This window comes from Sorex fumeus, unplaced genomic scaffold (genome assembly GCF_029834395.1).
Source record: "Sorex fumeus unplaced genomic scaffold, SorFum_2.1 ptg000021l, whole genome shotgun sequence".
NCBI lineage: Eukaryota > Metazoa > Chordata > Mammalia > Eulipotyphla > Soricidae > Sorex > Sorex fumeus.
Window position 1 is genome coordinate 10,940,092 of NW_026606078.1, and position 14,647 is coordinate 10,954,738.

Below are 14,647 nucleotides of genomic sequence, written 5' to 3' on the forward strand. Positions count from 1 at the left end.
GAAGGGACCTCACAGTGTGTCATTTCATGGTCTTCTGCCTGTTTCTTGTTTTTCACACAGACCCTTCTTCCTTTCTTCTGTCCTGCAGGGTTTCCTGGCTGCCTGGGTATCTAAAGGCTCTCCTGACAGCTCCTGAGTCAGGAGAATCCATTCACCCTTGAATTTCCCCAAATCTCTAATCTGGATCTGATAAGCCGGTGCAACTTCCTTGTTCCTTTGACTCTGAGTGTTCTATGCCTCTGGGTGGTCATACCCTTAATATATTTTGTTCCCTATTCCCTAGGAGACAATTCTCATAGACAATTCCCCTGCTCAGAGAGATTAAGTTTTCCACTACAATCTCAGAAAGGAGAAAATTGCCGAAAATGTAGGAATCAAGCATGACACTAAGGCATTTCCTTGGGTCACCCTGTCTATTACTCTCCCTCCAAAGAAGGACAGGTGGTGGTGAGAGACAAGCAGCACAGTCTGAGCAGGACAGGGAAGAGAGCAGAGCCCGAGATCCTGTTCGCAACATTGAGCACATTGAGAGAGACACACAAAAGGATGGGGAAAAGCAATAAAACAGAAAAAATTGCACAAACCTTGAGAAGATCAGGGAATTGAGGGGCAGATGACACTTACCAAGGACAGTCAGCTTGGTTCCTCCGCCGAACACCCAACACAGTGACAAAGTCTTATACAAAAACCCTTTTCTGGGTTTAGGGGAGATGACCTGCCCCACTAATATTATAAACACCCCCCTGCAGCTGTGGTGGAGGAAGTTAGGCAACAAGCTGGTGCCTATCAGCAGTGGGGCCACACACCCTTCAGCCTCCACATCTACACATTCAGCTAGTGTCCCTTCTGGCCTGCAGCTCTATCCCCAAGACACCAAGCACCTTATGGAAGTTCGTGGGTCTCTCATTGTGGATTTCTCTTCTACTTTTATCCCTGACAAAATAAACTTAATGGAGTGTATTTTTGTCACTACATCGTGAATGTCCAAATTAGGGGCACAGTGTCACTCTAGGGTGATAAAACTAGATCTTTTCTAGAAACCAGAGGTTAGTGGATGTCTTCTTTTCATCCCACACCCCCATGATTTCTCAAGGAGAGGTGAATTTTACTAAAGGCCAGTATTCTTTGCAATCTTCCCACCAAACAAAACAGATGGAAAGAGAACACCGCTGGGAAAATCTTCTTTGGGAAAATTTTGGATTACAGCAGTCTTGGGAAGTACAGCATGATTTCACTTCTGAAAGCAAATGCCAGTCATGCCCACCAGGTTGACCTGATGAGCCTCTGGTCTCTAGCTGAAGATGGTCACATGTATGTTTGTTGTGCATTTTTCAAAATTGGACCATAGCACCCACTTGATCATGGACATAAATCACACCTCCCAGTAAAGAGCCCATTGTGCCAATTTCAGAGTGGGCAAGATGATGTACATATAATGAATAATTCTTTGATTTCTAGAAAATTGGAGCTCTACAAGTTGCTAGGATGATGTCAAGGCACTCAGGAACCATCTGAAGAAATTCCCAGTAGAAAAACACATCCATCATTTTCAGCCACATTGCCATCATCTCTTGGAAGGTAGCCGTAGTAGATTTTACATGCTAATATATTCACACTCCACAATCAGCATGCTACGCAACATTAACTGTTCATTATGACCAGATGACTGGAACCTGATCATTATTCTTTGCAATGGTGAGTAAAGGAAAAGTCTGAATTTCCTGTTGCTTACCATGTATGAGAGACATTGCAGTGTAAATAAAGAGTAAGGAATGCCTTCACAGACTCATTGCAGCACTTCCCAGGGAATAAGGTAGAGCAAAATTATTTCCATAACACATTCCTTTACAGCAAAAAAAGACTTATTGAACATCAAAGCAGCCAGTTCCACTGAAAGACTGTCAACTCTACTTGGGTCATTTACAAAATGCAGTCAACCTCCCTGCAAGCCAGCTTTGTCAAGTTCAACCTGTAGGCCATTGACCACTGAGGCCATAATCATGAAGCAGAAATATGAAACAAGAGAAACACTTACATACAACCTGGGAGACTGCATCCTGTCTGAAGAATAGCCAGCCCTTGGCCAAGCAACCCTACTCCTGTAGCTGCTTCTAAGTAAGGAGGAGCTAGAGCTATTTGGGAGACACTTATAGACAATAAGCCTTAGTGATGCACTTATGATCACAATTACAAACCATAATCAATCTTTGTATAATTAAAATGGAAAACACAAAATAATAATAACACCAACTATAATAATCCATTAAATGTGCATATGACAATGCTAAAGCATTTGATGAAAGCTATCTTTTATATTTATCAATTATTGATAATTTCTCTGTAGGTTTGATAACATTACATTAGTTATTTTATTTTGTTTTGGGGCCACATCCATTGGTACTCAGGTATTTGCTCTCAGGATGGCTCTCAGGATAGCTAGGGTTGGAGGACCCAAAGGGGAGCTGGAGATCAAATCTGAGTCATTAGCATGCAGTGAAGGTGCCCTGTACCCTGTACTATTTCTCCAATCCCTAGAGATACACTTTAGAAATATTGGGTGATAAATGATTAGGTGGTCTTTATTGAAAAGTAGAAACAGAGAGGTGTAAGACCCACAAATTCTGAGCTGACTGAGTAAGCTGGTATCAAGGATCCAGAAGAGTTCCTGGGTAAGAAAGGAGCTCTTGGGTGGGTCACCTAAGAATTTAATAACATTCTGCAGGGGCCACTATTTCTGAGTATTGCCTTCATGCATGACCTGGCAGCTTAAATAGTTGTGAGAATTCTACTTGCTGGATGTCCTGCCAAGAAAGTGCTGGCTCATCCTTTTGTTCTGTTTTGAGGCCTGGTGATTCTCCCTACCCTGGGTTATAAGGCTGCTCTCCAGTTCTCTGTCAATGATCAGGCACACTAGTAGTGCCTGTTGGTGCTAAGCTCCTCTGTGGACAGAGGGTTCAGATTTGGACTGAGCAGCAGTGTGGAATTGGGGAAATAGAGCAGAAGTTCAAAATCCAAGTGGAAGACCCAGGCATCAGAGCATGTGGTGGATATGCAGGTTTATGTCCAGGTCAGGACCAGGGACCACAGACCAATGTGAGTCTGAGGGTTCCCTACCAGAGGAATGGCTCAGCGTGTTCCTCAAACAACTGTCTTCTGCCCAGGGAAATTCCTCCTGAATACCTACCATCACCTGTCCTCATACCCTCATGTGTTATGGTCTCCCACACAACTGTTTGACATGAACCTTATCCTGCCTCATCCTGACATTTAAGGCAAGTTTCTGTTTAATGGATGATGTGAGCTGTCTGTCCTCTTGTTGATTCTGCTGGAAGGCAGTTTCTTATCTCAACATTCTGTGTTAGGGTTCTCATCAGGTTCATTGCAATAAGGTGTCTCTTTTACCCAATGCTGTCTCTTCTGGAGCTTCTGGATGAGTAAAGAGCTTACATGACTGTATTGTTCGTAACTGTCTTTGAATAACTCTTCTATTATCTACTCTGGCTTATTGGCCATATGACTATTATTTGTGTTGTGCTATCTGTATTTCTTTATGGAAAGAACCCAGGCGTAGTACAATTATGAAACATCCCGTAATTCCAGGATCCTGTATCTGGTGCCTTAACTTCCAGCACTTTCTGTTTGTCCTGTCCTACTCTTCAGAAGATCCTTGCTTAATCTAGAAGGCTCTGTATGTCTTTTCTATGAGGCCAGGGTAGTCCATTCACTCATGCATGTTTTGGGTACATTAGCATCAATAATGAATTGATTATTTGGGGGGGGGCTTTCTTTCTTTTTTTTAAATTAAATCACCGTGAGATACAATTACAAAGCTTTCATGTTTGAGTTTAAGTCATAAAATGATCAAACACCCATCCCTCCACCAGTGCACATTTTCCACCACCAATGTACCAGTATCCCCCCATCCCACACCTCCCTCTGTCTCTATGGCAGACAATTTCTCCCATGGGGCTGGAGCGATAGCACAGCGGGTAGGGCGTTCGCCTTACATGCGGCCAACATGGCCGACCCGAGTTCGATTCCTCCGTCCCTCTCGGAGAGCCCGGCAAGCTACCGAGAGTATTCGATATGCCAGACACAGTAACAACAAAGTCTCCAATGGAGATGTTACTGGGCCCGCTCGAGCAATTCCTATTATTACTTAGTAGATCTGGGGAAAGGCATGTATTACTGATAATCTGCAAGACGGACAGGTAGCTGGACTGGTATTTCCAACAATGCCTGGTCTCAGGAATTTGGGAGTGAGTATATATCTGACAGCAGGCTGTAAGCCTATGAGGTGAAGAGCCACAGTGAGTGAAAGAGTAGGCTAGAGCAGAGTGGGATCATGGAGTCTCCGTAGAAGCCTGAACTTTCCATAACCTTCAGTCCACTCTCAATTTGTTTTCAGCTAGGCTAAACTTTCCTCAATCTAGTCTTTGATTCCCATTGACAAGTCTTGCCCGAGACATCACTGGATGCTCATGTGCTGCTCAGCTCAGTACCCTCTACCAAAAAATAGTTCTCCGAGGTCACCCCTCAGACAGACTGACATCAGCTCCATACATAAACCAACCATAATTTAACTGTTTCCTTCACTTGACTTCAGGTGTCTGCATACTTTGTGATTGAGACAACAGCTTCCTGCTAGGTCACTGTGAAGTTGATTCTGACTACATCCGTGACAACATATACTCAGCTTTCATCTACCTCAGTTTCACCCCACATTCTCAGTGGTAGAGGTAGGAACCCCAGTGTCTCAGAGAGTTCCCCAGTGTCCCTGAATTGTTTGTGAGAGTCAAAGATACTTGGAAATTGACAACATGTTTTATAATAGATTGAATCTCCCCCACTGGACTTGTCTGTGTTTTACTATCCAAAGTATATTGTGAAAATTTGTGAACTGTCCTATTTAATGATATCTTGGGACCCAATTCATTTCTCCCTGACTCCCTGAGTTTCTTCTCTCTCTCGTTTCCCATCTCCCTTCCAAGAAGGTCTAATCCAGTTGTTTGACCTTCAGGAAAAATTCTGAGTCTGGTTCATAGTTGCCAATGACAAACAGGATTTATCTGGTGTCTAAAAGATTGAATTAATTGGATGATGGGATAGGACCTCAGTTCAGAACTCTCTTCGACCCTTTAGCAAAGCCCAATGACACTGCTGTTTATAAGAATACACATAGATGTCACATAATAAATGATTAGCTCTTTATTGAGAAGCAATAGTTACAGGGAGAGGAACTCACATGGTCTGTGCTGACCTGGGGAAGGTATATCAGGGTTTCAGGTAGAAATATGGGAAATAGGGTGTGTGGGTGAGGAAGGTCCTTGAGTGGGTTTTCTCAAAGACCTAAGAACACTCTGAAGGGCTCACTGACTTCACCACAGTGTTGACTTCGTGCTCGACCTCGCAGGTGTACGCGTTGTGAGATTTCCAGTTGTCGGGCGTCAAGCTCAGGTAGCTGCTGGCCACATACTTGTTGTTACTCTGTTTTGTTGGCTTGGTGGTCTCCACGCCCTCCTTGATGGGTTTGCCATCTTCTTTCCAGGTTACCGTCACAACACCCGGGTAGAAGTCGCTCATCAAACATACCAGTGTGGCCTTTTTGGCCTCAGCGATCTCCTCAGAGGAGGGTGGGAAGAGAGTGACTGAGGGTCCAACCTTGGGCTGATCTGCAGTGGTAGGGAGGACGGAAGGTCAGAGATGGGTTATCTATCATGGGAACTCCTGAGCTCGGTGGTCCAAGGCAGGGAGCATGTGTTGGGATGTTCCTCAAAAGAAATCTTCCAATCTTCCCAGGAACCCTGAGTCTGAGTTCTTGCCAACACTTTTTGTGGCAACCTCTTGACTTCTTTTAATGCCCCATCAACCTCCTGTCCCTGCCTCCTCTGACTGCCAGATTTACTGTCCCCAGAGGAAACTATGTGGGCTTTATACTAGTAAAATCAAAGTTTCTTACTGTCAGATCTTCTCCAGGAACCTGTGGACTGGACTGTGGCTCTATTATTATTATTGTTATTTAAAACTAAATCTGTATTGTAAAATATCAATAGCAATTCCAAGTCATTTTTCCCAGGTGAGCTGATTAAACTACCCCCACCAGCTGCCTCAGGCTTCACCGTGTTTAGCCAGAGTCAAATGCTCTCTCTTCTTGCTTCTGGAGTTGAATTCGGGTTCTGATCCTAACCTTCTAAGTCCTTAGTCCCACCTTCAGGCCTCAAGTTATTTTACTATTTTGAACCCCAAAATCTCTCCTCTGTTCACTGGGGTCCTCTACCCAGGCTTCCAACAAAATGACGACAGTGTCCAGAAAAGGCAATAGCCCACAGTTTCTTCCTACTCTGGGTCTTTTGATATTTTACCTCCTAAGTCTCATCTTTCTTCACAGGGCTTGGTCCTTCCAGCTAATACCCTGTAAACTTCCTCCCAATCCTCTATACCCCCTGTACTTAGGGTTCTGGCTGCAGAATCCTTTGTTTGGACTGTGTTCTTGGGGCTGTACCCATTGAAAAGAGGTATGGTTATTTTTATTGTGCAGCTATTCTGTTTCTCTGAGTCCCCAGTTACTCTCCTTTTTGTCAGCTCCTGATTCTAAAATGCCTTTCTAGGGAAATGGAGACTAAGTCTTGGACCCATGAGACATCAGGTCTCTAGGTATGTTGAGACTACAGGGACAGATAAGACTCTCCCCAGTTTCCATTCTTTTCTGACCACTGTCCCGGGAGCACCTGGCTCTGGTCACCTTGTCAAGTCTTATCCTTGATCCCTGTCATTCCTCATAGTCCTGTAGAGGCCAGAAGAATTCAGACTAGATAAAGAGGGAGCTTTCTCTAATCCCTCCACAGGACACAGTCCAGCTGCCTCTGTTCTCAGAGGCTTGGACTACAGACCTCCTGTGTGGCCCTTGCTCCTTAGATGGGCACAGACCCCAGGGGTTGGAGAATATCTGTAAGACTTAAATCCTGAAAGAACCAGCCTCTTTCCTCACTCAGGTTCTAGAAATGGAAGGTCCCCCATTTTCTGATCAAACTGTTAGCTCCAAGACCTGACCTAATCACACTACCAGACAGCTACTCCTGCCAATGGGGTGACTACTGAGAAACAAAACTACCTTTTCTAGACCCCACTGAAAAAGTTAAGGGCGAGTCCTTAAGACTGAGATGGGGGTTTGTAAAGGGAAATCAACCCCTCCAGCGAGAAAAGTGACTTTTCTGAAATAGCAGAAGAATAAAACAGTTAGAGAATGGTAGTAAGATGCACTTACCTAGGACGGTGAGCTTGGTCCCGGCGCCGAAGATATAACACAGTGACTGAAGCTCAGACTAAAACCTACTAGGCCAGCACCTGGCATCTCTCTCCCCTGGGAGCTAAGCCTGAGTGGGAGTCTGCTATGTATGACCAGCTCAATAAGCAACAGAAGGCGGAGCTCTGTCTGAGTTGCCAATTCCCCTGAAGTCAGAGCGCATCAGGGTGGGCCCAAGGCCCAGACACAGCCCCCATCCAAGCCAGGTTTGACACATGTCTCTGGAATCACCCTGAGGACACCTCCCACCTCTCCCAAAGCTCTTCCAGTCACCAGTCACTCCTCAGTGGTAATGGTAGGTGCCTAGTGTCATAACATCTCAGGTCTCATTTTAGGGACTTGGAGTGTTTCTTACCAACAATTTCCCTAGGCTCAGAAAATTACTCTCCAAGCCAGAAGCCTGGTGTCATCCCAGAATGACTTTATTTATTACACTCTATGCCTTAGACAAACATTCTATAACATAAACACACACATATACCATTCAAATACTTAGAAAAAGTAAAAACAATACTAAAATCACATGCGAAGAGTTTATGACAAGAAATTCTCAGGTTTTTCAAAATCTAACGTTATCCCTAAAATAAAGCTGGAAAATAATTCATTGCATTCAAGCCATATTTTATTTTTCACTTCAGCACTAGACCTTTGACCGAAGATTATATTTAAGATGTGCATTTAAGATCTGTGATATAGGAGCCCTAGAGCTAGTGCCAGAGGGCAGAGCATTTGTTTTGCCCAACCTGGGTTCAATCCCCAGCATTACATATGATGCCCCAAGCCCTTCCAGGAGTGATCCTTGAGCACAGATAGAGGAGTAATCCCTGAGAACCACTGGATATGGCACAAAAAATAAAACAAACAAACAAAAAGGACTTGTGAACAAAATTTAACATAAGAATAATATAAATTCAATATTTGTTTCTGATTAAGACACAAAATATTCAACATTTCAGCAGGTTAATTATATAAGGCAATTTTATCAACTCCAAAAAGACATTCTCCTGAAACTTAGAGCAACCTCCACATTTAAAAGTAGAAGTTCAAGTTGCCCATTTCAGCCCATTACTCAACAAAAAGTTTCTATAGATTTACAAGAAAATACAAGAAAATACAACCAAGTAAATGGGGAAAATGTGCAAAATTATGACTGATAAGTTGACAGAAAAGTCTGTTAAATTTTCATTAAATTTCAATTGGAAATTAAGTTTTGCCAACAATCAAATAAATAATGACAAATATGTTTTTACTTTGGCTCATCAGATAAATGTTGAGAAAATCATTATCAATGATACTACATTATTGGCAAGAAGGGTGAGGAAAGGGTACCGTCATTATTGTAGGGAATGTGAGTTGGAACAGCCTTTGGGAAGGACAACTGAGCTCTCTCTATAGGTATCTCAAAAGCTTATTTTCTGTAAGTCAGGAATTTCACCATCCAGCATCAATGTATGGAGATGTAGAAATGCACTTTATAGAAACACACAACACATGAATTCCCATTACCAAATCATTGTTAAATTATATTTTTAAACAGAAACAACCTTAATATTCATTAATAGGGGAATGGTCAACTTCCTTCTGTCTCATCCAAACATGGAAACCTTATAAAACCCTTATGAGATTATGAAGATTTGCCTTGTATAAGGCCCAACTGGGTTCAATCCCAGATAATACCTAGGGTTTCCTGGGCCCTATGAGGAGTGATCCCTGAGCACAGAGCCAGGAGGAAGCTCTGAGCACAGCTGCGTGTGACCCCAAAACTTACACACACCAAAGAGGTAAAATATATCTTCTTAAGTACGTAATTTTCACAACTACATAAAATCACAAAGCATACATTTTGACAGGTGAAATCCCACAAGCCAGAAATATACCATTGAGATTTTTCTGCATTTTCTGACAGACTTTTGAAAATGCACATACACTGTAAAGAATGTTTTAGGTATGTAATTTTGAAGATCTGTGTATAATTCCTTCTGATAGATGTAACACACTGTACTTAGTTACACCCTTCTGCAGAAGGTGGTTTTTAAGGTTTTTCCCCCTCACCATTAATAATATTGATTTAATTATTGTGGTTTGTGAAACTTTAATAACATCTTTGATATTTTTTCCCGAGGATGGGATCCGAGAAGTTGAATGTGCTTTCTTATATAAATGACTTTATATTGCTGAAATGGTCATACATCTCTATAGACAGTCCATAGAAGTGACAACCCCCTGGTTACCACTCTGGCACCATCACTTTAAATTTATTTGCCCATTTCATGGAAGATTTTACCTCCTGGTTCCAGTACTTCATCCTTCCTCCCCACCCACAAGGCACAAAGTAGACTACCATCAGTTTTCCATTTGAAGTCAGTGGTACAAGTCAGACTTTAAAAGTCCCCTGCTTAAATCCCTTGAAATCTCCTTGGGGTCTCCAGGGTAAAAGATGGGCACACAAGAGGCCCTTGTCCCCGGCTAAATGAGCTCAGCAGTACCTGCACCCCACTGTCCTCTCAGCACACGCTGCTCCTTTACTCAGAATGCTCCCCTGACAATTTTGTCTTCTTCCATCTGTATGGCTGGGGCATCCAGTATTTCCTCACCCCTCATTACTTCTAAAATGGCCCTGGGTCTGCCCTTGTGACTTCCATTGCATTCACCCTCCCTGTATCCCCAGGCCTGGTTTTATAAACATTTGGGAACTGGTTCAGGAATCGAGGCCTTTGGCGGAGACCAGGTGAACCCTTCTTTCCCTTTCTAGATGCCTAGCACACACCCTTCTCTTGGACCATTTTTGTTAAGTCACAGAACACATTGATAGTGTTCTGTCCCAGGACTTTCTACAACACTGGGACTGTGCAACATGCCTGGGGCAGGTCCCCTCACATCTCTGAGCCTCTTACCCCTGTTGGTAAAGTGGGATGACAGTCAGACCTGCCTTATGGGGCCACAGGAAAGAGGGGTCTGTCGTTACAATAAATAATACTTGTTTAATAATAATAGTAATAATAATAATAATCTCCTTCAGTGGTAGGGCGTTTGCCTTGCACGCAGTCAACATGGCCGAGTCGAGTTCGATTTCTTCGCCCCTCTTGGAGAGCCCGGCAAGCTACCAAGAGTATCTCGCCCACCCGCACGGCAGAGCCTGGCAAGCTACCCGTGACGTATTCGATATGCCAAACACAGTAACAACAAGTCTCACAATGGAGACGTTACTGGGTCCGCTTGAGCAAATTGATGAACAACGGGAGGATTCTTCCTTTCTAGTTTCAGTCCTACCTGGAGGTCCAGGGTGAGGTCATACGGTAAAATATTGCCAAATTTAAGGGGTGCCAAGATAAATCATCAAGGTAAATTATATCTTTCTTTTTGTTTGTTTTGTTTTGTTTTGGGGAAGACACACCTATTGACACTCAGGGGTTATTCCTGGCTCTCCAGTTAGGAATTACTCCTGGAAGTGCTCTAGGGACCACATGGGATGCCAGGGACTGAACCCAGGTCACCCACGTACAAGGCAAATCACTCTACTGTTCTGTCACAATCACAATTGCTGTACAATCATTCTGGCCCTATGTCTTAGGACAACCTTAAAAAAATCAAAAGCTGTAAGTGCAAGTAAACCCATGATAAACAGAATGTCACAATTTAAAGAAAGCCCAAGTGCCTCTTCTCGGGCTCAACCTACTTTCCCCCCACTCCAAGCAGCCCATCGCTGCCACTCTCAAAGGTGGCCCCTCCTGGCGCCTGCCTCAGAGAACCCCACATTCTCCCCACAGGATTCGCAGGACTCCTTACCTGTCATGAAGGCTTCTTAGGCTGAGCAAGCTGCTTCAGTCGGGCCTCTGCTGCTCCAAACTCAGTTCCAAAGTCTGGCTGTGAGGAACATGTCAGGCCATAGGCACCCAGGGCCAGGCCCAGCAGCCTCCAATCAGCGCTACCTGGGGCCAGGGCTCTACCTTCACAGCCAACGATGACTCGTACTAAGCTTCTTCTAGACTCAGGGTCAAAGGGACATCCTGGGCTCTCGGCTGGAGAGGCTGCATTGCTGTCCTTTGCCCTGCCCACCGGCAGCAGTGTCCTGCATGGTCTTCTCCTCTGACTCCAGTGCCAGAACCTGATCCTCTCTGGGGCACCTAATTATAACTCCAGGGGATCTCTCTGAATGTCATCTGCCAGTTTCCCTGGTGTGGTCAAGATCTGGGGCTCAACCACCTCTGGGGGGGTGGGGGTGGGGCGGGGGAAGCAGCTGGCGTAGCTCCACCCCTGCAACCCTGGGAGGGGTGGGTTCAATCTGTCGTTAAACTGTGGGTTTGGCCCCAGCCTTTGAAGCGTCTCTCTTCCACCTGAGGGTACTGGGAGGATAGTTCAGTGACCAGTGGATCAGGAGACCTGAGACCTGAGGTTCTAGGGCTGGGGCTTCTCTTCTGACGTTCCAAACGGGCTGTTCTCCTACACAGCTCTGCTTCAGCCAGTGAAATGTCCTTCCTCCACTTGGTGGGTCAACATGCCACCTCCACACTCAGCTTCTCAAGCAAGCAAGGGCTTTGCAGGGAATGTGTCTATTGCGCCCGCTCAAGGAGTGACTTCAAACTTGTGAATATGGAGACTATCCAGACTGACTCTGGGCTTCAGTTCCTTGATCTGGAAAGTGAGAGTTCCTGTCCCAGGGAGGTCCTGAGGATGAACCAAGATGAGTAAGTCCATGAAGGTTATGAACCTTCTCCCCTTCCTGTGGGCTGCACATGTTTGGTATGTCCTGGAGTGAAGATTTGTTCTACAGGTAAGAAAACTGAGGCCTGGAGATGAATGCAGGGTTCAAGATCGTTTTGGGAGTGTGGGTGACCTAGAATCTAGGGAGCGAGTGAGCTTGTCCCCTGCCCATCAGAGAGCTGTGCAAGAAAGCTATGGTTTCGGTGCAGCTGGGTATGAGTGCAGGGGAGTGGACTGCAAAGTTGTTTTGTCTTGGAATCTGTTTCAAAGCTCTGGAACATAATACATAAAGCAATGTTGAGAGCGAGATTGTTTATCTAGGACAGATAACATTTTATAGCTGAGACTTTCTCCCATTTTGAAGATAAGGCAATGGACATTCAAGTAGCTGCCCCATTTTTTTGTTGATGTTTTTGTTCTTTTTTTTCCCTTCTTTTAAAAATTGAATTACCATGAGATACCCTGTTACAAAGTTGTTCATGATTGAGTTTCATCATACAATGCTCCCACACCCATTTCTTCACCATGAATATTTCCCATCACCAATGTCCCAGTTTTCCTCCTACCAAACCCTTACCCCCACACAACCCAGCCTGCACTTTTCTTCTCTCTCTCTCTCTCTCTCTCTCTCTCTCTCTCTCTCTCTCTCTCTCTCTCCCCTCTCTCTCTCTCTCTTTCTCTCTCTCTCTCTCTTCTCTCTCACCCCTGCTTTTGGGCATTATGGTTTGGTTTGCAATAGGGTGCTGAAAGGTTATCATGCATATCCCTTTACTTACTTTCATTATTTAGTTATTGTCCTGAGTGATCGTTTCTAACTATCACTGTCATAGTGGTCCCTTCTTTATCCTAACTGCCCTCTTCCCTGTCCCCACTTTTGGCAAGCTTCCAACCACGATACACCCTTTTCCTGAGGCAACACAGCCTCTGCTCAGGGCTTGCTTTGTCAAGGACTGAACCTCTCACTGCTCCATGCCGAGTGCTCAAAGTAGCAGGTCACAAATTCCTGCTTGTCACACTGAGTGCCTTCCCTCTTTCTTTTTCTTTGTGGCCTTTCCTGCTATGAGAATTTTAATGAATCTGCTCAGGTCTGGGGCCGGAGTGAAAGTACAGCAGGGAGGGCATTTGGCTGACTTGAATTCAATCCCCAGCATCCCATATGGTCCCCCAAGCACCGCCAGGAGTAATTTCTGAGTGCAGAGCCAGGAGTAATCCTGAGCATCGCCAGGTGTGACCCAACAAGGAAAAATAAAATAAAACAAAATAAAAATAAAATAAAATAAAAAGAATTTTCACATTTAAAAATATATCTGGTCAGGTCTATATTTGCGGCCCTTTAGGGCACCTAGTTTTCTGTTTCAGCAACTCTAAAGGAAATTCCCAAGGCCAACTTTTCCAGAAGAGCCCCTCTTAGCATCATTATTCTATGTTCTGCATCAGGAACTTCATAAGTTTCCTGTTACATGTGGTATAAACTAGTGAAAATCCAACTATGTTTATTGGAGGTGACAACAGACAAACACCTGGGACTGCATCTCTTGAGGTAGCTAATTTATTGTTGAGAGGTGATGGTGTCTATACTCTCACCTTCTGCAGCCTCTGGACCTAAGGCACTGATTGTCCTGCTTTAGAGCATCTATTCAAGGATAACTGTGTAATAACTGACCTTGGAAGGTAAAGACAGAACAGAAATGATTATTAGATAGTATAAAAGGTTTGGCGTGCCCAAATTTGTGCATGCAGCTGCTACCTTTGTTACATTGACTGAGGCAGTGGTGGTGGGGGTGGAGGTGGGGGGAGGGGAAATCCTAGTTCCCTTATCCTGTCTGTATTAGTCTTCCGACTTTATTTGGACTGCCCCTCACTTTTTCAGGAAACAAAAAAAATTCAGCAAGCCCCCCTTTGCCCTCCAAAATCTATATTCTTTTATTTTCCATTTGTTTTTTTGAGCTACATGCAGCTGCTCTCAGAGGTCATTCCTGTCTGTGTTCAGGGGATTGATTGTATGGAGTTCTGGGAATTTAACCCAGGTAGGCTGCATACAAGGCAAGTGTCTTACCAGTTGTGCTATCTCTCTGGCCTCTACATTCTTTAAGTGAATACAAAATACCACCAGTTGCATGAGAAGCTGCTGCCCACTCCCATCATTCTAGTGCTTCACTGGGGAGGGGGTATGTATCAGCCACCTCAGAAAACACTATGCTAGTTAACGATGACAGTGAGGAGGAGGAAAGAATGAAGAGGTTGATGATGATTTGAACAAAGCCATCAGCAGCTTTCGAAGAACTCCTGCCTAGATTTTCCCCCTCTATAAGCATTGCTTGGGCAACTCTGAGGTCCAGAGCCAGGGCTAAGGTCTGTGTCTGTGTTTGGGCTACTCAGCACACACACAGAGACACACACAGAGACACACAAACACACACAGACACACACATCCCTGGCCTTGGAAATGGGCAAAATACTAAACTGTAATGGGGGCACCCTAACAGACATCATGCAGAATATGGGAAAAACCACGGAAAATTCTAGATTCAGTTCACCACTTGGCCCACTCTTGCCTCTCTGGCCTGGGTTCCTTGAAACTTGAGAACTGAGGAAAGTTTGCCTGACAGGGTACACCTGAAACTACTCTCTCCTGAGCACCCC

At 44.5% G+C, this 14,647-nt stretch overlaps 2 protein-coding genes and 1 gene segment (V, D, J or C); all 3 read right to left on the minus strand.

Annotated features, from left to right (window-relative positions):
- The window catches only part of LOC130022925 (immunoglobulin lambda-1 light chain-like), a 67,937-nt gene that overhangs the window by 12,086 nt on the left and 41,204 nt on the right, over window positions 1–14,647 (minus strand). The window lies entirely within an intron of this gene.
- Window positions 1–14,647, minus strand: part of LOC130022924 (immunoglobulin lambda-1 light chain-like) — a 29,138-nt gene that overhangs the window by 902 nt on the left and 13,589 nt on the right. Inside the window, exon 4 of the mRNA XM_056113620.1 lies at window positions 625–676. Coding sequence (XP_055969595.1) covers window positions 625–676 — 52 coding nt within the window. The remainder of the gene's footprint in view (window positions 1–624; window positions 677–14,647) is intronic.
- Window positions 5,186–11,227, minus strand: LOC130022927 (immunoglobulin lambda constant 1-like). The segment is given in 2 exon segments: window positions 5,186–5,672; window positions 11,090–11,227. Coding segments are annotated over 2 exon segments (330 nt in total).